The sequence below is a fragment of the Macadamia integrifolia genome, chromosome 5 (genome assembly GCF_013358625.1).
Source record: "Macadamia integrifolia cultivar HAES 741 chromosome 5, SCU_Mint_v3, whole genome shotgun sequence".
Classification (NCBI taxonomy): Eukaryota; Viridiplantae; Streptophyta; class Magnoliopsida; order Proteales; family Proteaceae; genus Macadamia; species Macadamia integrifolia.
In genome coordinates, this window is record NC_056561.1 from 3,215,717 (window position 1) to 3,235,337 (window position 19,621).

At 38.0% G+C, this 19,621-nt stretch overlaps 1 protein-coding gene across 2 annotated transcripts in view; it reads left to right on the forward strand.

Annotated features, from left to right (window-relative positions):
• LOC122079244 (probable serine/threonine-protein kinase SIS8) overlaps nt 1-18,624 on the forward strand; it is a 20,453-nt gene extending 1,829 nt beyond the window's left edge. The window contains exons 2-14 of one of the 2 annotated variants that reach the window (XR_006140374.1): nt 5,313-5,750; nt 6,259-6,362; nt 6,902-8,274; nt 8,382-8,422; nt 9,547-9,615; nt 10,965-11,065; nt 12,261-12,339; nt 12,457-12,555; nt 12,646-12,714; nt 13,806-13,855; nt 13,950-14,126; nt 14,605-14,718; nt 18,185-18,316. Coding sequence is in view for 1 of the 2 variants with exons in the window: in XM_042645531.1 (XP_042501465.1) it covers nt 5,313-5,750; nt 6,259-6,362; nt 6,902-8,274; nt 8,382-8,422; nt 9,547-9,615; nt 10,965-11,065; nt 12,261-12,339; nt 12,457-12,555; nt 12,646-12,714; nt 13,806-13,855; nt 13,950-14,126; nt 18,185-18,338 (2,754 nt within the window). In the remaining variant the exon portion in view is untranslated. Of the gene's footprint in view, nt 1-5,312; nt 5,751-6,258; nt 6,363-6,901; nt 8,275-8,381; nt 8,423-9,546; nt 9,616-10,964; nt 11,066-12,260; nt 12,340-12,456; nt 12,556-12,645; nt 12,715-13,805; nt 13,856-13,949; nt 14,127-14,604; nt 14,719-18,184 lie in introns of both variants that reach the window. The other variant, XM_042645531.1, reaches the window with a different exon arrangement.
• Nucleotides 18,625-19,621: the final 997 nt, after the last annotated feature.

Sequence of the window (19,621 nt, forward strand, 5' to 3'; positions counted from 1 at the left end):
AAAAAAAAAAAAAAAAAAAAAAAAAAATGAAAAAGGAAAAAGAAAGAAAAAAAAAATAAAAATAGAAACTAAGAAAAAGAAGGATAGAAGAGAAAGAAGGGAAGAAGCAGGATATGACCAAGGCCTCTCACCTATGTCCCTGGTCAGTCTTTCACCATGACTGTCTCTCACATTTCACAAGGGCATAAACTAAGCTTTCTTCAAACTCAAATCATGGGGCTGTAGTGCAACCCCTATTTTATTAATAGCTTCAATCAAAATCGCTTTGCATGGAAAGGGAATTCCCTACAGAATAGCAATTCAATAAGATAGAAACATCTCAAAGTAGAAACTGAATACTAAATAAAATCTACCATGTAGCTACTTACAAAAATAGAAACAAATAGAATATAGAATCTACTTAAAAGACTCCCATGCAAGTCATAAAAAAGGACGTGTAATGGACCCAAACCTGGCCTATTGGTTGGGCCTAACCATGGTTTAAAGTATCTCCGATGCCGATATGATACCCTCTGATACGTATCTTAAATTTAGTTGACCAATATGATACACACTGATACGATACATGAAATTTTTAAAATCCTTTCGTATCGATATATATCCTACGATACATACCGAAATGTACCAATACACTATCGATGCGTATTGATACTCTATGAAAAATATAAAATCGAGGTGAAATATACGTTTCAGTATGTATCAGTACGTATCGGTGAGTATTTGTATGTATCGATCGGTACGTATCGATGAGTATCAATGTATATCGGTGAGTATCGATACTCACCGATACATACCGATACAATGCGTTATGGTCATATAATGGTCAAGATGGGTATTTTTTCAGAAAACATGATTTTTGGGGGGTTTTTGTTCCAAAGTTGCTGCCAGCCATATTTCTCTTTAACTAAAGTAGAAATCAAGGTTGGGAAGAAGGATTTTACATTTATGAGACAACTACAAACCTTGAATTCTTAGTGCGATACCCTCAATTTAGTGTGTATGCATAATACATATTATCAATAGCTTTTTTTAGCAATTTTTTTATGTAAAAGTGTTTAAAAAGGTGTTTCTTATCCATTTATGTGCGTATCTTTAACGTATCTTAGCATATATCCAATACGATACAATACCCTCCGATACGTATCTTAATTTTGATCGACCAATGCGGCGACCGATACCGATACTTTAATCCTTGAGCCTAACACATATGCCGCAATTGGCTCTTAAGGATGGGCTCAATGGACTTCATAGCTGGCCTATATAGGGCCCAAGGATGGTTGTCTCGATGGGCTTCAGTGCTAGCTCTTGCTTGTTCTTTCTTCTTTTCAATCTCCATTGATCTACATCATTTCCAGAAGAGACCACCAGCCTTTAAGTAATCTCAAATATATTGTCTATTTCATTGTACTATGTCTGATTTTTTATTGTACTTTTTTCTTTCTTCCTTACCTTTATTTGCTACAATTTATTGATTAGAGAAATAGATGTCAGACATCTGTTCTCCACTTTTATTAGGCATTTGCATTACTGAATCACATGGTGTTATTGCTTTTGCTCACATTTCTGACATCGCTTTCTTCTTTAGCCTGTAACTTGGGTTATATGTTACAGCCATAGCTATCAAGGAAACTAGGCTATGGTTTAAGATCTCGATAATATCGCATTTTTTGAAAAAGGCCAGAGGAGATGCATGGTGACGTATAAATTGTACGAAAACTCGACCGAGATATGGCCAAATCTCTCCTTTGTCTTGCTTCTCTTTCTCTCTCTACTTTTTTGAAAAAAAAAACACAAGTGAACTTGTTATTGAACACTCTGCTCTCAAACGTTACATATGGGCTGTATTTTTAGACTGAGCCTGGACTTAACAATATTATAAGTCCACACGGACTTCACACACTTACAATCCCGAAGGTACAATAATACATGTAATAATTGACGGACTCCAACCTATTACAATCTCGGACTAACAAACAAAATAGAAAAATTCCAATTTCATCTGATAGGCCATACCTTCCAGATTGAGATGGACATGTCAGCTTTCCCTAGGATGCTACAATTCAAGTAGAAGACTCTATTAGATAATCAACTTTTGAGGTGGGCAAATTGGTTCTTTAAATGGTCTTTCACCGTCAGGCATCTTAAAGTCCAGATTCCATCGTCCCCAGAAACGATGGAAATTTCTTCGCTGAAAGAAGTTTTGTGGCAAGACTTCTGATCGTTGTTATATTTGTGGTTAGAAGGGAAATTTTGCTAAGGCTTGTCCTCAACAACATTTGCAGAAGAAGAAGTCTAAGATGGTTAATACAACAACAACAACACATCTCAGCCTTATCCTAACTAAATGGGGGTAGGTTACATGGATCCGTGCAAAAAAAAAAAAAGTTTGTAACCCGGATCTTAGCCCTTCAAGCAGCTCTGTTAGATACCATACTTGGGTGAAGACTTAAATTTTGCATGTCTCTTCTTACTAACTCCTCAATGGTCATTTTTGGCCTACCCTTAGCCCTTTTCGCTTCATCCATCTGCATCTGGTCCCTCCTCCATACTGGTGCATCCAAAGGCCTCCTTTGAACATGCCCATACCATCGTAACCGACATTCTCAGAGTTAATCCTGAATTGGAGCAATTCCCAAATCGGTTCTAACCTTGTCATTTTTTACTCTATCTCTTAGGGTTTTGCTACACATCCATCTCAACATCCTCATCTCAGCCACACTCAGCTTATCTATGTTACGCTTCTTGACTACCCAACATTCTGCGCCATACATCATAGCCGGTCTTAGGACTATCCTGTAGAATTTTCCGTTAAGGTTTAGAGGAATACGTTGATTATATAACACTCTGGACGCCCCTCTCCATTTCATCCATCCTACTTTAATTCTGTGGGAAACATCATCATCAATCTCACCTTCTTTGTTTAAGGTAAAGCCCAAATATTTGAAACAATCACTTTGTGGGATCTCTCTCCCCTCAATTTTCACTCCCTCGCTATCGCTTCCCAATCGACTAAAGTTACATCTCATATATTCTGTCTTCGTTCTACTCATCTTAAGACCTCTCAATTCCAAAGTAGATCTCCATAGTTCTAACTTATCATTAATCTTTGCCACTGTTTTACCGACCAGAACAATATCATTTGGAAAAAGCATACACCACGTGATCTCTCCTTGAATTTTCCTGGTTAAATCATCCATGATAAGTGTAAACAAGTAGGGGCTCAATGCGGATCCTTGATGTGACCCGCAAGTAATAGGGAACTCAACGCCTTGGTCTCCCACTGATCTCACACTAGTCACCAAATCTCCATACATGTCTTTAATTATATCTACATATTTACTTTACACCTTTTCTCTAAAACCTGCCATATTAAATCTCTGGGAACCCTGTCGTAGGCCTTTTCTAGGTCAATGAATACCATATGGATATCCCTCTTGTAGACTTTGTATTTTTTCATAAGCCTCCTAAGAAGGTAAATCGCTTCTGTAGTGGATCTCCCAGGCATGAAACCGAATTGGTTCCCGGAGATATCGGTTTCTTTTCTTATGCGAACTTCTATTACCTTCTCCCATAGTTTCATAGTATGGTTTGTGAGTTTAATGCCTCTATAGTTGTTGCAGCTCTGTATATCTCCTTTATTCTTGTAAATTGGGACAATAACACTTCTCCTCCACTCACCAGGCATTTTTTTCATGTTCAAGATCTTGTTAAACAACTTGGTTAACCAAACAACCCCACATGCTCCCAAGCTTTTCCACACTTCGATTAGGACCTCATCCGGGCCTGGTGCCTTCCCTACTTTCATTTCTAAGCTAGTTAATATGCTTTATCAATTTTCTCTTCACTTTTGGAAGAACAAGAAATCTTTGAAGATGCTGATATTGAATCACTCTTCAGCCTTGATGATGATGAATCCCTTGATTCTCTCTTTGTGAGTAAGGATTTTGGTGCTTTTGCTTGACGATCTCCATTCGTACACTCATTGAAGCTTAAAGAGTAGAGAATATTACCTCCTCATCCATATTTGGAGTTACTTTTCTTCTTAAGAACCGTTTTAGATAAAAAAATCTTCTTAAACCCATTTTTTCATGGAAACATCATCAATACTTGTTGGTTTACGTTGGTTTTTTTTATATGTGATGGATATAATACTGATCTATGGATTCACGGAGGGAAATATATTTTCTGTTTAAATTTTTGTTTTTATTTTTCTGTTTAAATAAATGATGCATATAACGCTGGCCTTATTTTGTTAAGTGGCTTATCTTATGTCATTTCAAATTTTCAATGTATTTTATGTGACTCATCTGTCATCAATGTTAATTGTTAAACAATTAAGTAATTATCTATGAAGTCTTTTAAATTCTTATGATTATGTTGTGTCATGTGTTGATTGTGGAATGTGGATTTTGGAATAGAGCATACTAGCCTAAGGTCCGAAAAGTCGGAGACTAATTATATAGGGTACGAAGTCAAAGTATCATTTTAGGTTTAATTTAAAATAAAACTGACGTTTCCATTGTGTTTAGAAGGCCTAAAATGGGGTAAGTACCAATTTTTAGGGGCTACAAAGACCATATGACCACCGAGTCGACCGGGGAAAAGATACATTATCTCGCTAGCTCTCTCTTTCTTGGATCAGTGAGATGGGGGGGGGGGCGAAAGCGAGATCATAAACCTTGAACTAGGCGACTCAAGGCATTGGAGGGGCTTTTAGGTGACAAGATGTCGCATACGCTTGCATTAATAACTGTATGTAATATAGCAATGATAATTTTATATAATTACGTTTACATGCAACATATAACTATATAAACCATATCAATGCAATATGATATAATAATGCTAGTAGTGGCCTTGTATGAGAAAACCAATAGATAATGAACAAAGCTTAGTATATAATATAAGCATATTCATCAAAAAACAATCGTAAACTCGTGAAGTTTCAACAAGGCGTGCTGTCGTCTTGGACCCTAGAAAGAGCCTGAATGCCTAGGCACCGACTAGATGATGCCTTGAGAACTATGCCACAGCCAATTTTTTTCTGCCTTGCTGGGTTATGTATGTCTCAACATAACAAATGCTGCAAAATGAAGTTAATAGTAGGTGATCTTTTTCTTTTTTAAATAATAAGTTGTGCTTGTTTTCTTGCTGCCTTAAATTATCTGTCAATAGACTCCAAGATATATTAATTGGTTAGGTTAAGATGTCATTAGGTTTAGGTTTGTACTGAAACAGGTATATTTGGTTTTCTTTCGAATTTTGTTTCTTTCTAACTTATCTAATGCAATAGATGTGTCTATGATTTACAGAACTACAATGCTCTTAACTATGATGACAAGATCTTGGACGGTTTCTATGACCTATATGGCATTCTGGCTGAGTCTACTTCCGAGAAGATGCCTTCCCTTGTTGATTTGCAAGGAGTGCCAGTGTCGGAAAATATCAGCTGGGAAGCAGTTCTTGTAAATAGGGCAGCTGATTCGGACCTATTAAAGCTTGAGCAGAAGGCTCTAATGATGGCTCTTGAGTTAAGGTCGGGATCTTTTGGTTCTGTAGGTACTGATATGGTACAAAAGCTTGCTGATTTAGTTGCTAACTACATGGGTGGACCAGTTGGGGATCCGGAGAGCATGTTGAAAGCGTGGAGGAATCTTAGTAATCGCTTAAGAGCATCTATTGGAAGCATGGTGCTGCCTCTTGGTTCTTTGACCATTGGTTGTGCTCGCCATCGTGCATTATTGTTCAAGGTAGTGGCTCCTCTTTTATGTATTGCAGCTGCTGATATTCTTAAACCTATCAATCATGCAAAAAGCAAAGCTTTGATTGTCATGTTACCTGTATCTTAGTTAAGCAAATGGTGCCAGATACTTGATGCAAAAGGACAACAAAAAAAAGCTCGAATGGTTCCTCATTTGCCTCAAACATGAAAAAAGCATGAGGAAGTGGATTCATTCAGTACTGTGTTGCTTGTGACAAAGGCACATGGGTTACTCAAATAGCTTTATGTGAAAAGTGTTATCTTCACATCAGTGTAGACAAATGGACTAAAAAAAGGGGTTTATTAAATCGAACTGCTTCGGTTTATCATCTTCCTTACCTTGATATGTAAATGAAGGCTCTATTAGTATTTAGTTTAATTGGCTATTGACACTTGGAATTAATTTCTGTTTAGCATTACTACACTTTCCATTAGAAAAGTCATTCTTTTCTTTTTTGAGTCATGATGCCCATGTAATGATTATTAATGGAATGCAGGTTTTGGCTGATAGTGTAGGCATTCCGTGCCGCTTAGTGAAAGGGCAGCAGTATACGGGCTCTGATAATGTGGCGATGAACATTGTAAAGGTTGGGGACGGAAGGTAATCCGTTCTGTTCAGATATCTTGCTCTTAAGGTGGAGGATGGTGCTTTCAAGTATTTTCCTGGTCCAAAATATCCTCCTCTCATGTGATTAAACTGCTCTAGTTCTTTATCTGCTTGTGGTGCTGTCAAGATTCATTATTGATCCTAAATTTTGAGCTTTATTACCATCTCATCCTGAAGGTGTCTTAGCTTCACTATCATTTTACACCTTTTGATTTTTAATACTTATCTATGATAAGATGTCAGTTTACTCGGTTCTGTGGACTAATGGACTAAGTGACTAAAATAATGCCTTTTGAAGATTATGTATGACATTGTCACTTAAGGTGAATCTCTTGCAGACGGAGAATATATTAGCTCAAAATATGTTCTGTTTCTCTATGGAAATTCATTGGGGTTTTTAATTTCTTTCTGGTGAAACTTACCTTCAAATAGACTTGCGGAAGGAATGCAAGAAATATAATTTTCTTTGTTCTTTCCCTTATTTTGATTTCTGAAACAGTTGGGAATATGCTGATTGTTAATGCACATGGCAGGGAATACATTGTTGATCTGATGGCTGACCCTGGCACGCTTATCCCATCTGATGCAGCGGGACCGCAAATAGAATATTTTGAACCGGTCAGTCCCTTCCTTAGAGATGCTGACCACTCCATTTTAGAATCCTCCGGCAGCGGGTTTACAAGTTCTGTTGGAGGATACTTGGAATTTGAGCCTTTGGACAGGAGATCTAGGTCTAGGGGTCTTTCCAGCAGAGAAAAGGACTCTATTGAAAGAGACAATTCAGGTGAGCTAATAGGCGTCAAGAATCCTGAAGTGGAATCTTCACAAGAACCTCCACCGGAGCCAATGAAGGGCGAGGTCATATCCAAGTTAACAACCAATGATTCCGGGGAACCCTCCAAGGTTGAGAAGGTGCTGGCTTCGGGGAGGCCTAGCCATCCTTTTATGCATGCAAGATCTCCTTCATGGACTGAAGGTGTCAGTTCCCCTGCTGCGCATAGAATGAAAGTGAAAGATGTTTCACAGTACATGATTGATGCTGCCAAAGAGAACCCACAATTAGCTCAGAAGCTTCATGATGTGTTGCTGGAAAGTGGTGTTGTTGCACCTCCGAATTTGTTCACTGAAATTTATTCTGAGCGGGAAGATGCTTCAGTTGTTGAAGCAAAGAAAGAGAGAGAAGATAAGGATGAAAAGAAAAAGAGGAGGAATGGAACCCGGCATGAGGCTCATGCTGATCTTGGTCGGGGCCAGTTTTTGCCGCCTCTTCCTTACCATGGTGTGCAATTAAAACCAAGTCCTTCAGGCGTTCAAATGGAGCATTTGAAGTGTGTAGAGGGTTTGGATGTTAACCAACCTCTGAAGTCAGGCGAAGCATCAGGAATACCTTATTCATCAGGATCTGAAGTATCTGCTGCTTTAGCTCCTGACACTTCCCAAGTGAAATTTGTGCCTTTTGCTGCTGCTGCCGCTGCTGCAACAGCAGCTGTTGTTGCATCTTCAATGGTAGTTTCTGCGGCCATGTCAAGTAATGACTCAAACACTGTAGTTCCTGCTACAGCTGCAGCCACTGCCAGTGCCACTGCTGCGGTTGTAGTTGCAACAACAGCAGCTGTCAATAAGCAGTATGAGAAATCAGAGTCTTGTGTCCCGTTTCCTGGTAGTGCTTCATGTTCCAACCAACGGTGTGCTGCTCAGAGTGATGGTGATGCATATTGTGCAGGGTATGCACCACGAGGAGGTGGTGACCGGGAGCATGATGCTTTTGCTGCTCATGCAGAAGCTGAGAGAAGTTCAGACAGATCGGCAGGTAATGATTGTTCAAAATCTGACAGCACACTTGATGATGTTGCTGAGTTGGAAATCCCATGGGAGGAAATCACCTTGGGTGAGCGTATTGGACTTGGTAATAACTTATGCTTATTGGTCTGTCAATTTTTGCAAAAAGGATTTCTATGGTGTCTCATTCTCTTTGTTAAACCACATTTGATTTTCGTAACTTTTGTTCATCAGGGTCATATGGAGAGGTATACCGTGGGGAGTGGCATGGAACTGTGAGTTACTTGTTCATAGAGACTGAAACTTCACCATGTCTGCTGTCTGTATTATCTGTCGATTTTCTTCTAAATGGAAATTCCATGAACATGTGAAGATTTTTTTTTCTTCTTCATACTGAATGACTCCCGAGCTAAGATTTTCATTCATTGTAGTGTACTTATACAGTTGGTTGATGAGTTGGTGTTTCATTTTTGTTTCCTATCACAATTCAAATGTATGGGTCTCTCATCCTTATCCCTCTGACATGCATACTATTGGTTAAGGAGTTTTGGAGATCCTATTCGCAACATGGCCTTGTGTTTGAAGGTCTTGGGTTCACCATTCCAATCAGGTTTTGGTCCAAGTCTTACCTCATTGGGGGGTATGGCCAAAGTTTGGATACTGGGTTGAGTTGGGTTCACAGTGGAAGACTTGAAGTACATGGGCTTAATTATTCTAAGCATTGGGTTGGCTTTAATGAGGGGCCATTGTTTGGTGCAGTGGTAAAAGCTCAAGCTTCCAGTCTGAGGTTATGGACTGGAGTCTGAAAGCAGCCATTGTGTGCAAAATGCTTAAGGTTAGGACTTAGGACTGTCTCCAGTCTACACCTCCCCGGTGTGAAAGCAGGGCTAGTACCCAGTAACAACCCTTAACCGGGTGTGAGCCTTCACCAGTTGACCTATAATATTGTAATGAAAAGGTGGGGGAAAATTTTGAATTTGTTCTATTTCTTTCATGAGTCAAGCGTCCTACAAGACTACAACTTCTAACTAATTCTTATGGTAATCATTTAAGTCAGTCATGTTGGAACATTTCTAAATAAATTTATTTTATTCTTTTTTCTATTCTCTTTATATTATAGGCCATAGCTTATATATGAGGATGATTCTCTAATGTGTAAACTTCAAATACTTTATGGATAATCTAACAAAGCTAATACTCAATACACTTCCCTATATTAGCAAGAATGTATAGTAATTACTGATTCAGTTGTACGAGATTTCATTTGTATGCTCGGCCAATGTTGTTTCTCACTAGTTATTTTCTAAAATTTCGACTGTACCATTCCGCCAATGTGTGTTTCGGAATCTTTTCCTGGTCTGGTTCTTTTGACCTAACCATGGTTTTTGAATTTCTTTAGGAAGTTGCTGTGAAGAAGTTCTTAGACCAGGACATTTCTGGTGATGCACTTCAAGAATTCAGAACTGAGGTATCTCTCTCTCTCTCCCCCCCCCCCCCCTGTAAATGCTAGAAGGAAAGCAAGCATGTTGAGTTTAGATTGTAGATTTTTGGGCTTTTAACTAGGGATTCCTTCATAAGTGAATCTGGAAGAGTTGTCACTAAATCGTAATCTGAGATTGTTTGTCTGTTGAACTGGCTGAGCCAATGCAGTCTTTTAAATATGAAGGTGTTTTTTTCTGTCAAAACTTGATTATGTGGTTGACTCGGCCCATTCCCCTTGGTGGGTGGGGTTCAACTGGTCCACTTGTCTGGGCCAACCTGGGTCTTATGATTTAGGAAACATATGGTAGTGATTATTATTTGTCTGTGTAACCTAAAGATGAAATCTGAGAAAACAAACAGTGCCGAAATGAAAATGGTCATACTAGAAACATTTATTTGTAGCTGGGAAATTGGGAAATTTAGAGTGTGGCACCTGTACAAATGGGTCCTTGCACATCAAAGCAATGTTTCTTGTATTGCTTGTTTCTTCTCTTCAACCATTGTGCTGTTTTAACTAATGTAATCCCCACATGGCTGCAATTAGATGCCTCAGGGCATGTTGTATGACTATGTAATGTACTTGCAGTCGCTCTCATAGGCCTTTTCAAGCTTGGGACCTGAGCCCGAGTAGATTTAAAATCATGATTTCACTTGTTTAGGGGCCGTCTCTTACCCCTATAATGGTGTCTACAAATATTAATGAAAATGCAGACATGTTTTGTCACCTTGTTACTGGGTACATAATCTTAGTCCATTCTTATGATCTTAGGATTTCCCCCCCTTTTGAACTCAGACCAGCAGTTTGCCTGTACACTTAGAGAGGGAGACAGCAGCAATTGGAGCAATAATAACAATTTCATAATAGGAATGAGATAAAAGTACGAAATGGTTAATGCAGGGGCAAGATCAGATGTGTTTGGTCTCAAGATCAACGTAATGTATTTATATTTGTTAATTGGGGGTATCATATAACCATGTGCCCAAATCATAGTATACGTTTTAAATTAGAAGTATATCGGTTTTTTGATTGTTTGTGGGGCCATGTGTAGGGAAGGTATTATTTTCTTTTTGTTGGTAGTTTACTTAGATAAGATTTATCCAAGTTGTGGGACCCATTTGAAGCATAGTTGTCAAAGCGGTAGGCGACTCAGGTGTTGGAGGGCCTTCCTAAGTGCTTAGCGATAATAACCTCTATATTTCTTCAACATCGGGTGGTTCCTGTTATAATGTTTATGAATGTTTGTCCTTTGTCTTGTTTATTATTTCTAATGCTGTTCTTTTTAACTGGTGATTTATGACCTAAAATCTAATTTGGGATTTATTTTTGTTTCCAAGGTCCGGATCATGAAAAGGTTACGGCATCCCAATGTTGTTCTCCTCATGGGTGCAGTAACTCGTGCTCCAAATCTTTCAATTGTTACAGAATTTCTTCCTCGGTATGTTTGCATAACATGATTGCTAACTATGTTCTAATTATTAACCATTCACAATCTTGTTTTTGTCTTCAGTCATTTTACTGTATGTTTGCTTCAGCTTGTTACTGCTATTTCTAATGTGCAAATAAACTGTGAACATGATTAATTGAGAACAACTCTTTCTCTTCCTCTTCCTCCGTGGCGATTAGTGATTATTAGATTGATAATTTTCAACACATTGTACTAAATGCATCTGGATGATCTCGAAGAGGAAGAAATGGCTTGCTATGAGAAAGTAGTGGAGTATATTAATAGGTTTTGTAACCAACAGAAGCAGGCAATTGGACATGAACAATGATATGCACAAGGCCAGAATAGCTTGTTCACAAAGAAATGGAAGAGGAATGACCAAAATCCACCACCAAATCTTTGTAGATGACATGCACAACACTGGAAGAGCTTGTTCCACAAAGAAATGGTAGAGGAATGACCAAAATCTACTCAAATCTTAATTTTTTTAGCCTTCACAGTAGGTTTCGCACGAAACCTGCGAAAAGTGGGGCTAGAGTTGATCAAAAGAGTGTGTTTAGATTGTGAATTTGAGTCATTTAAAGCCATGGTTATACTGTTTCGGTGAAATGAAATGGCACGACCAAGATGGTCTGAGATTTAGACCGAAACTTAAATGTTTTGGTCCAAATTATGTGACTCGAGTCGTGGTCCTTTTTGTGCCAACTAGAGTTGAAACTAACTTATTTCAGTTGGTTTAGACCGAAATGGTCGACTTCTTGAACCATGCTAAGAAGACATCCAATGTGCAAAAACTAGAGAGACGGGCCCTCCAGTTAAGAAGTTCCATTCTCTACTGGTAATCCTTTTAGAAATTCATCCTGCAGGGATACAGAAGTTTAAAATTGGAGATTAGAGGTTGTTTGAATTATGATTTTCTGTTCTGCTGACTAAAAATAATATTGGATCCATTTAAAAAGAAGGTGATAGTCTTTCAAATTGGAAGTACAGGGAGTTGGTGTTGCCTTGACAACTGTGCCACAGATTATAAACCTTCTTGAATTCTATATAGTTGTTCCGCGTGGATATACATTTGCACTAGGGGTCCTCATAGTTTTTGGTTAATTTAAAAGAGAAATCAGTTGTTTTTAACATGGTTTTCACTTTCATCTTTTGGAAGTTTGAAGGATTACTCATTTTTTTGCAGGGGTAGTTTGTATAGATTAATTCACAGGCCTAACAATCAATTAGATGAACGGAGGCGTTTGAGGATGGCTCTGGATGTCGTACGGTTCCCTAAATTCTATACTTCTTTTATGTTACTTTATTTAGTAGAGTTTATGGTAAACGTGGTTATTGCAGTGGGAATAATGCTTGTTCCTTGGTATACCTGGTTTTTTCAGGCTAGAGGGATGAATTATCTGCACAACTGTTCACCTGTAATTGTTCATCGTGATCTGAAGTCTCCAAATCTTCTTGTTGATAAAAATTGGGTTGTGAAGGTAGCATTCTTGTCTCACATATGAGGTTGTTGTTGAACATAAGATCTGAGCCTGATTTAGCTCGAGTTGAATTGTTTCCCAATCATTTAGGTTTGTGATTTTGGGTTATCTCGAATGAAGAATAATACATTTCTCTCTTCAAGGTCAACTGCTGGGACGGTAAGCTACCTTATTGATTCATCTTTTCGTCCATAAATTCTGACAAATATAAATGTATAATCTTTATTTGTGTTGTTTTTAACATTTCCTGTATTGGGATTAGTTTCCTTACCATTGATGCCTACACCTTTCTTTGTGTCCTTTATTTCGTTACTTTAACACTATTGTGCTAGTAAGTTAATTAAACTCCCTTTACATTTATCCTCACCGTGTTTTCATCTATCTGCAATCTTATAGAGATAGTTCAGTTCTGCAATATTGTTCCTTTTCACCCATGCATCACCTTAAGGCAGCTTATTGCCTGTCATCTAGTTGCGAAAATCAATGTCCAGATAATCCTAGCCTGACTTTTCATTTGGAAGGCAATTTGTGGCATTGAAAAACTCTCTTGAAGATGTAAATCAGGATAATCAACTGTGAAACAATTCAAATATATGTAATGCAAACAAAAAAACGAATTTACCCAACCATGACCCTTTTTCTGTATTCCAGTGGGTTGGTGTGTCTGAAATTCAATGCCTGTGTCTCCCCTGGGCAGGAATGTCCATATCTGCAGACTTATGGAGTTATGGTTACTTTATGCCTGTATAAGTAGTCCAAATTTAGACATGTGCACAAAGTAGGATTCTAACTCTTATTTATTAGACCTATTAGAAAGATAAAAAAAAAGGGCGTACCCGGTGCATGACGCTTCCGCATGTGCGAGGTCTGGGGGGGTGAGAACTATGCAGCCTTACCCGAGAATGTCAAGAGGCTGTTTCGACCGCTTGACCACGGGTCGCAACATTCTTACCTTATCGTTAGAAAGATATATATCTTAAATATTCTGTAATTTCAAGTACATAGACCATGGCTATAGTATGACATCTTTTGGCTTTAAAGACGGATCATTGATTTATAAACTGTTCTTCTGCAAAGATAATAGAAAATGCTAATGTCTTTTGTGAAAGTAACCATTAGCTACCACATCTTTTTCTTTCTTTTGTATGTCTCTCAAGTATTTCATATTTTTTTCTTCTATCATTCATCAATATTGGTGCTTCTCTTAGTTCAAATTAGCTAATTAATTCATTGATGACTCATTTCTTTAGGCTGAGTGGATGGCTCCTGAAGTATTGAGAAATGAACCTTCAGATGAGAAGTATGTTTTCTTTCCTTATATTTACCAGAAACTTTTCTACTATGCCTTTTGGATTTTGGATTTCAAGTCTGAGACTGGTGTTGGAGATTTTCAGGTGTGATGTATATAGCTTTGGCGTCATATTATGGGAGCTCTCTACAATGCAACAACCTTGGGGAGGGATGAATCCCATGCAAGTTGTTGGCGCTGTTGGATTCCAGCATCGCCGCCTTGATATTCCTGAAGATATGGATCCAGTTATCGCAGATATTATCAGGAAATGCTGGCAAACGTGAGTATTTTGATGGTCTTGTTGCATTTCAGCCATAGTCTTATTAATATTGGGCATCTGATATTCCAAACGACCTAATGGAACTATTGGTCATGGCTGCACCTTCCAGAAGTTTCTATCAAAGATTTTGTCAATAGCTTTTAATTTATCGAGTCATATATTTACTTGGTCATCTATGAATAGGGGAGAGATAATGCTTGTACTTGTTTCATCCACTCCTGCTAGTTTCAGTACTCATGCATATCTCTCCTTACTCTATGTTCTCTCTTACGTTCTTTTCTTGAGGAGTGAAATGTTTGGTTTTAGCTCAGGTGAAGAACTCCAAATGTAGAAGCTTCTGCACTGTGCTATTAGTTATGCTATATCCTTATTATGTTCTTAAAACTATATTTTGGCAACGTACAATGTGTACTGTGATAACTCTTGCAAGATTAAATTAGCCATTGAATGTAAGATATTTTGTTTTGCCATTGGCTAGGTTCTGACCAAGATATTATTGAAGGGATTGTGATCATTTGGCCAGGACTTGTGGATGCCCAAGATGAGGATATGAGATAGTGGAGAAGATTCTGACAATGGAAGTTCCAATTAGGTACTGTATGAATAAGAGTACATTAACTGTGATAAAGGCATGAAAGGTGCATTTTGCCCTTGTGCTTCTTGTGGAATACTGTGGCATTTGAGAGTACACATGCGCCTTCATCAAGCCATGCTCATGGATTAGAATGGCATGGCACCTTCATGGGCCCTTGACTACTTTGGACTATGGATTGTGAACTATGTGGACAATGCAGTAAGAGAAAGAGAATGCTTCCTACTGTACTGCCTTGTGGACAGATTCGTGCATCCTGAATTTGACTTCCTTGAGGTGGAAAGAAAGGTTCTTGAATGTTCTTGTGAACCCTTCTGGAGTGCAAGCTACCTCTGTTCTAAATTCTTGGTGGAGAATATATGAGGGGTTAGAGCTCTTGCTTTATCATATTACCATTGCCCTCTTCAGGCTCTATCGAGAATTTGTGATTCGTGAATAACTGATTTAGGAAAATGGATAAATATAAATAATGTACCTTTCCATCCCTTGATTTTTTCTCTTCCCAAAGCTGTGGGTGATGTTTGTGATGGTTCTTCCACTGGATGGCAGTGTGCTGGATAGTTGGATTTGGGTTGGCATTGCAAGAATTCTTATTTCAGTTCAGCAATCCAGTGACATTCCTTTGTCTCCAAATCTTCTTGTCATGGGCTGTGATTGAAGGGATGATGTCGTTTTGCTGAGATTTTTTCAGAGAATTACCTTAGTTTCTTCCATCCTGTTCGTGGCATGGGTCACTTATCCTGGTTACAGGAGTCTGCCCCAACATGGAATGGATTACTGCTTTTCCCTTTGAGAATGGTTTCCAGTTTGGGTGGAATACTCTGAGATACTCTTGGCGACATCCAGCTATTCAATCTTGTTGCTTGATTGATATGTATCTCAAGGTAGATTTATTTGTAATTTGAGCAGGTAGAACCACAACAGGGGAAACAAATCAAAGGAGGTTGGATTCTGGACATAATGCAGGAGAGGATACATGCTCTCATATGCATGTAGAAGGATGCCCAAGTGGGTAGGCCATGATGACCAATTTCAAGTCGATCTGGGCTATATATGATGCAGGATAGGTTTGACAACTATGTGACCTTGTAGGTTATGGGCCTAAGAGAGTAAGCCTGGATAAACTAGGTCTGGGGAATAAGATTGGATGGTCTTCAGACTGCAAAAAATAATAGCAAGAACTTTGAGACAAATACCAATGGAAGGAGAAAGAAATATGAGAGAGAAGTTCAAGGCAATGTGATAGGGTAGGAAGGAAGAAATTGAATTAATAGAGAAGTAGACTTTCTAAAATTGTGATAATTGAGATGCCAATATGGTGGGGCCTATTATGTCATGTGGCTAAGATAAATTTGATTAAGAATTGTGATGTGTTTCGCAAAATTTTCTTCTTGCTTCCCTCCCAACCCGACTGTATATCCCTTTTATGCTTTGAAGTTATCTATTAAATTTTAATCTTCCCAATAAATATAATAATCAAGTTAAGTAACTGGGACATTAGGAACCTAAATATGGTATAAGTCTGCATGGACTTAAGAGTGGAGTAACTGTGAGGGTTGCAATAAATTAAAAAAATGAGGCATATGCCAACTGGAGAAACCCTATGTAGGAGCAAGTTCCCTGAAAGGAAAATGCTAACCTGACAGATGCTGTGATGTGATCACCTTTCCATTTTTCTATTCTGAAGAAATACTCAAAACAAATGGTGTTTGCCACATGGCATTGGCAAACTGTTTTACCTCAATAGTCATTTTTACTTTCTTATGTCACTTCTTTTGGAAGTATTCAAATTTCAAACGCATGCCTCTTTCCTCTCTCATATCCACATATTAGTAGCCCCTCCATGTCCCTTTGAAGTTACACCTCCCTTCCCATTTGTGATGGAATTTTTTAGTTAGTATCTGGCATATCAGCATAAGGGATAAATCTAGCTACTTGGTAGGCCTATTGTAGTGGCATGTTCATTGCTGTTTCCTTATTGTCTTATGTTGTGATTTTCTTGTTGAGGGTGAGAAATACTGAGATCTTATTTGGAGCTTCTTTCATCATGGTCACATGTTGTACTTCTCTGTTCTTTTAAATTTAGGCTTATTCTTCTAGTTGATACTTCTTATTATTTTTATTGGTTTAAACCTCTTCATATTGTTCAGTTTCTAAATTTCTATTTCAAGTGTTTTTATTCTGTTTTTTTATGCTTTGGATTTGCCTTAACAGGCATTTTCTCTGATCTTTTTCTGGTTTTGCTAATGGACGAGTGATGTGGAAATCTGACTGTTGGATATCTAGGGAAATGGTTTGAGTAGGCCATGTGTCAAATTCAGCCTCAAATTCAACCCTTCACCCTCCCATCTAATGCTATACCCTCTCGTGTATGTCCATGCACCTCCACTTTAGTCCTCTGCACCTTCTTTGTAGTCCCAGATTTTTCAAATCCCTTTTTTTACCACTTGGAAACTCATATTGGTCTAAAGTTTGGCACGTGAGCAGAGGATCTTGGGGTCTACCTGTTCAAAAAGTTTTAGCCCCATATGACTTGCCTTGTGGCGAATCCAGGTGCCCGTTGGGGAGATTCTTTCATTAGCAATCCGTGTAGGAAAACCCGGTCTGTTTATTGTTATATATATATATATATTAATGTGTTTAAATCTCTTCATGTTGTTTTCTGCATTTATTTTTGTTTCAAAAAATCATTTATTGATAGTTTGGGTTTGCTTTCTTCTTTTTGTTCAGATAAAATGACTTTTTCCATTTCTTTTTAATATTTGGGGAAGATGGTTTATGTCATAATTTCTGCTATTACTTTGTCTTCCGACCTGTAAACTGTTTTAACTAGGATTCATAAATAACATTGTCTTTCTTTCTTGAGAATTTTCAGCATTCCATATGAAAGAAATCATCAAAGTGGACATTTCTTCACTGACCTGAAATAAGATCTCAGCACTTGTTGGTGGCTGGAGCATTTTGTTTTCTTTTTTTTTTTTGGGGGGGTGGGGGGGAAGGGGAGGGTGTGTTGTTAAAACACTCTGTTGCGATGGTGGTACATTTGGCTATTGTGTGGATCTCATACCTTTCATGGGTTGATGTTTTCTGTTTGTTTTTTTTTTTTGGGTAATATTGATTGCAAAAATTAAAATGAATAAGCTTATACATGAAAAGTGATGACGAATCCTGAAGGGACAAAATGCAGAAAACATCATCCCCAATTGCATACTGTAAGTAGAGGGTACAATGCAACAAATGATTAAAAAAAATATTTGCAGTGGAGTTTGGATGTGAATCTTGACTCACATTTTGCTTGAAAACTACTTTTAGCATCTGATGGCCATAAAAAGTAAGCTTTTGTGCTTGTGCTTTTGGATGCATTCTAGAGATCAAACTGTACAAATTTTCATTTGTTATGCATCTTGCATATTCATCAACCAATCAAAATGTAGACATTTTAACTTGCTTTCCGGAAAATTTTCAGAAATCCGAAGATGCGGCCTTCTTTTGCTGAGATTATGGCAGCACTGAAGCCATTACAAAAGCCTATAACAAGTGCTCAGGTGCCTAGACCCAGGGCATCAATAAACAGCGGCCAGGTGAAGGGGGAGACGTCACGGGTTACAGATGACCAATAAAAGGCTAGAGGATTAAACTGTAACTGGAGTTGTCAACATTGCAATCGGCTAATTAGCAAGCGCTTTGCTGTCCTTGATGATGTTGTAAAGGTTTATCAAAAGCTGTTAAGGATACACCAAATGTATTCTCCCAGGTTTTGGAATGTGAATTCTTTTTTTTTTCTCACCCCCACCCCACCGGTTTATTCTTGGCTAGGTTCTGGGCCATCCTCAAGGTTGTATATTTGCTGTATTGATCCATTTTAATTGTTTAATCCATGTTTGGGTTTAATTTTGTTGATGACAATAATTGTTTTAACAATTCTTTGCAACCTTTTAGGAATGTGAGCCAGGCCAGCTGATCAGATAAAATGATAGGAAAATGCAATCTAAACTGTGATTGAAAAGAAAGTTGTTGACCAATCCCATATGTTTTGATGAAGCAAATTGAATCTGTTCCACTATTTTTTTTTGCTGCTAAAAGAAACATTCATCTCATATCAGACAACTTCATTTGCCCTAATTATTTTGGGGAGCCCTTGTTCTCATCCAGATTGCCAAACTCAACTAGCTGAGTTTCAGAATTTGACTTGGTCTTAGGACTCGGGTTGTTTTTACCCCTAGAAGCTAGAACATGGTGACTGAATTATGCTGGTTTCTCTAAAGCAGAGAGGAGTGAAAAAAGACTCAGACAAGCCAAGTGATTGTCTCCAAACCCTTCCACTTGAATATGATTTACAGTGTACATATATAGCTTCAAAATTGGAGCAGGCCAGCCACAGGTGGTTAGAACAACACTTTTTTTTCATGGTATAGTAACAGAGGAAAACAGGCTAATTCTCATGAAAACCAGTAATCGGTTTGGTTTTTATTTTGAACCTATAAAACTTTTTTTTTGGGTAGAAATTTTGATCCTATAAACCGTCGATTGATAAAGTGAATACGACATGAAAAATTCGATTAAATTGTATAAGTGATTCTTATAAAGAAGTTTGAAAGGCAGTGTGGCCTTTGCATCTAGACACAAGAGGGTAAAATGATCATCTTGCCCCTCATGAAAGATTAAAATCTCACCCCTATTGATGCTTTCATGCACACTCTCATTGACCTCTGCATTGGTGTGAAGACCACATTGCCTTTTAGGGAACCCTACCCTTAAATCATATTACCTGAACCAATTTCAAGTAATCAGGTTTCAATTTGGAAACTTGAAACCAATTAATAAGCAATTTGGTTTAAATTTTTATCAATTGCATTATTGCAACATCAATTGAATTGAACCAAACCAAACTGATTAACACTTA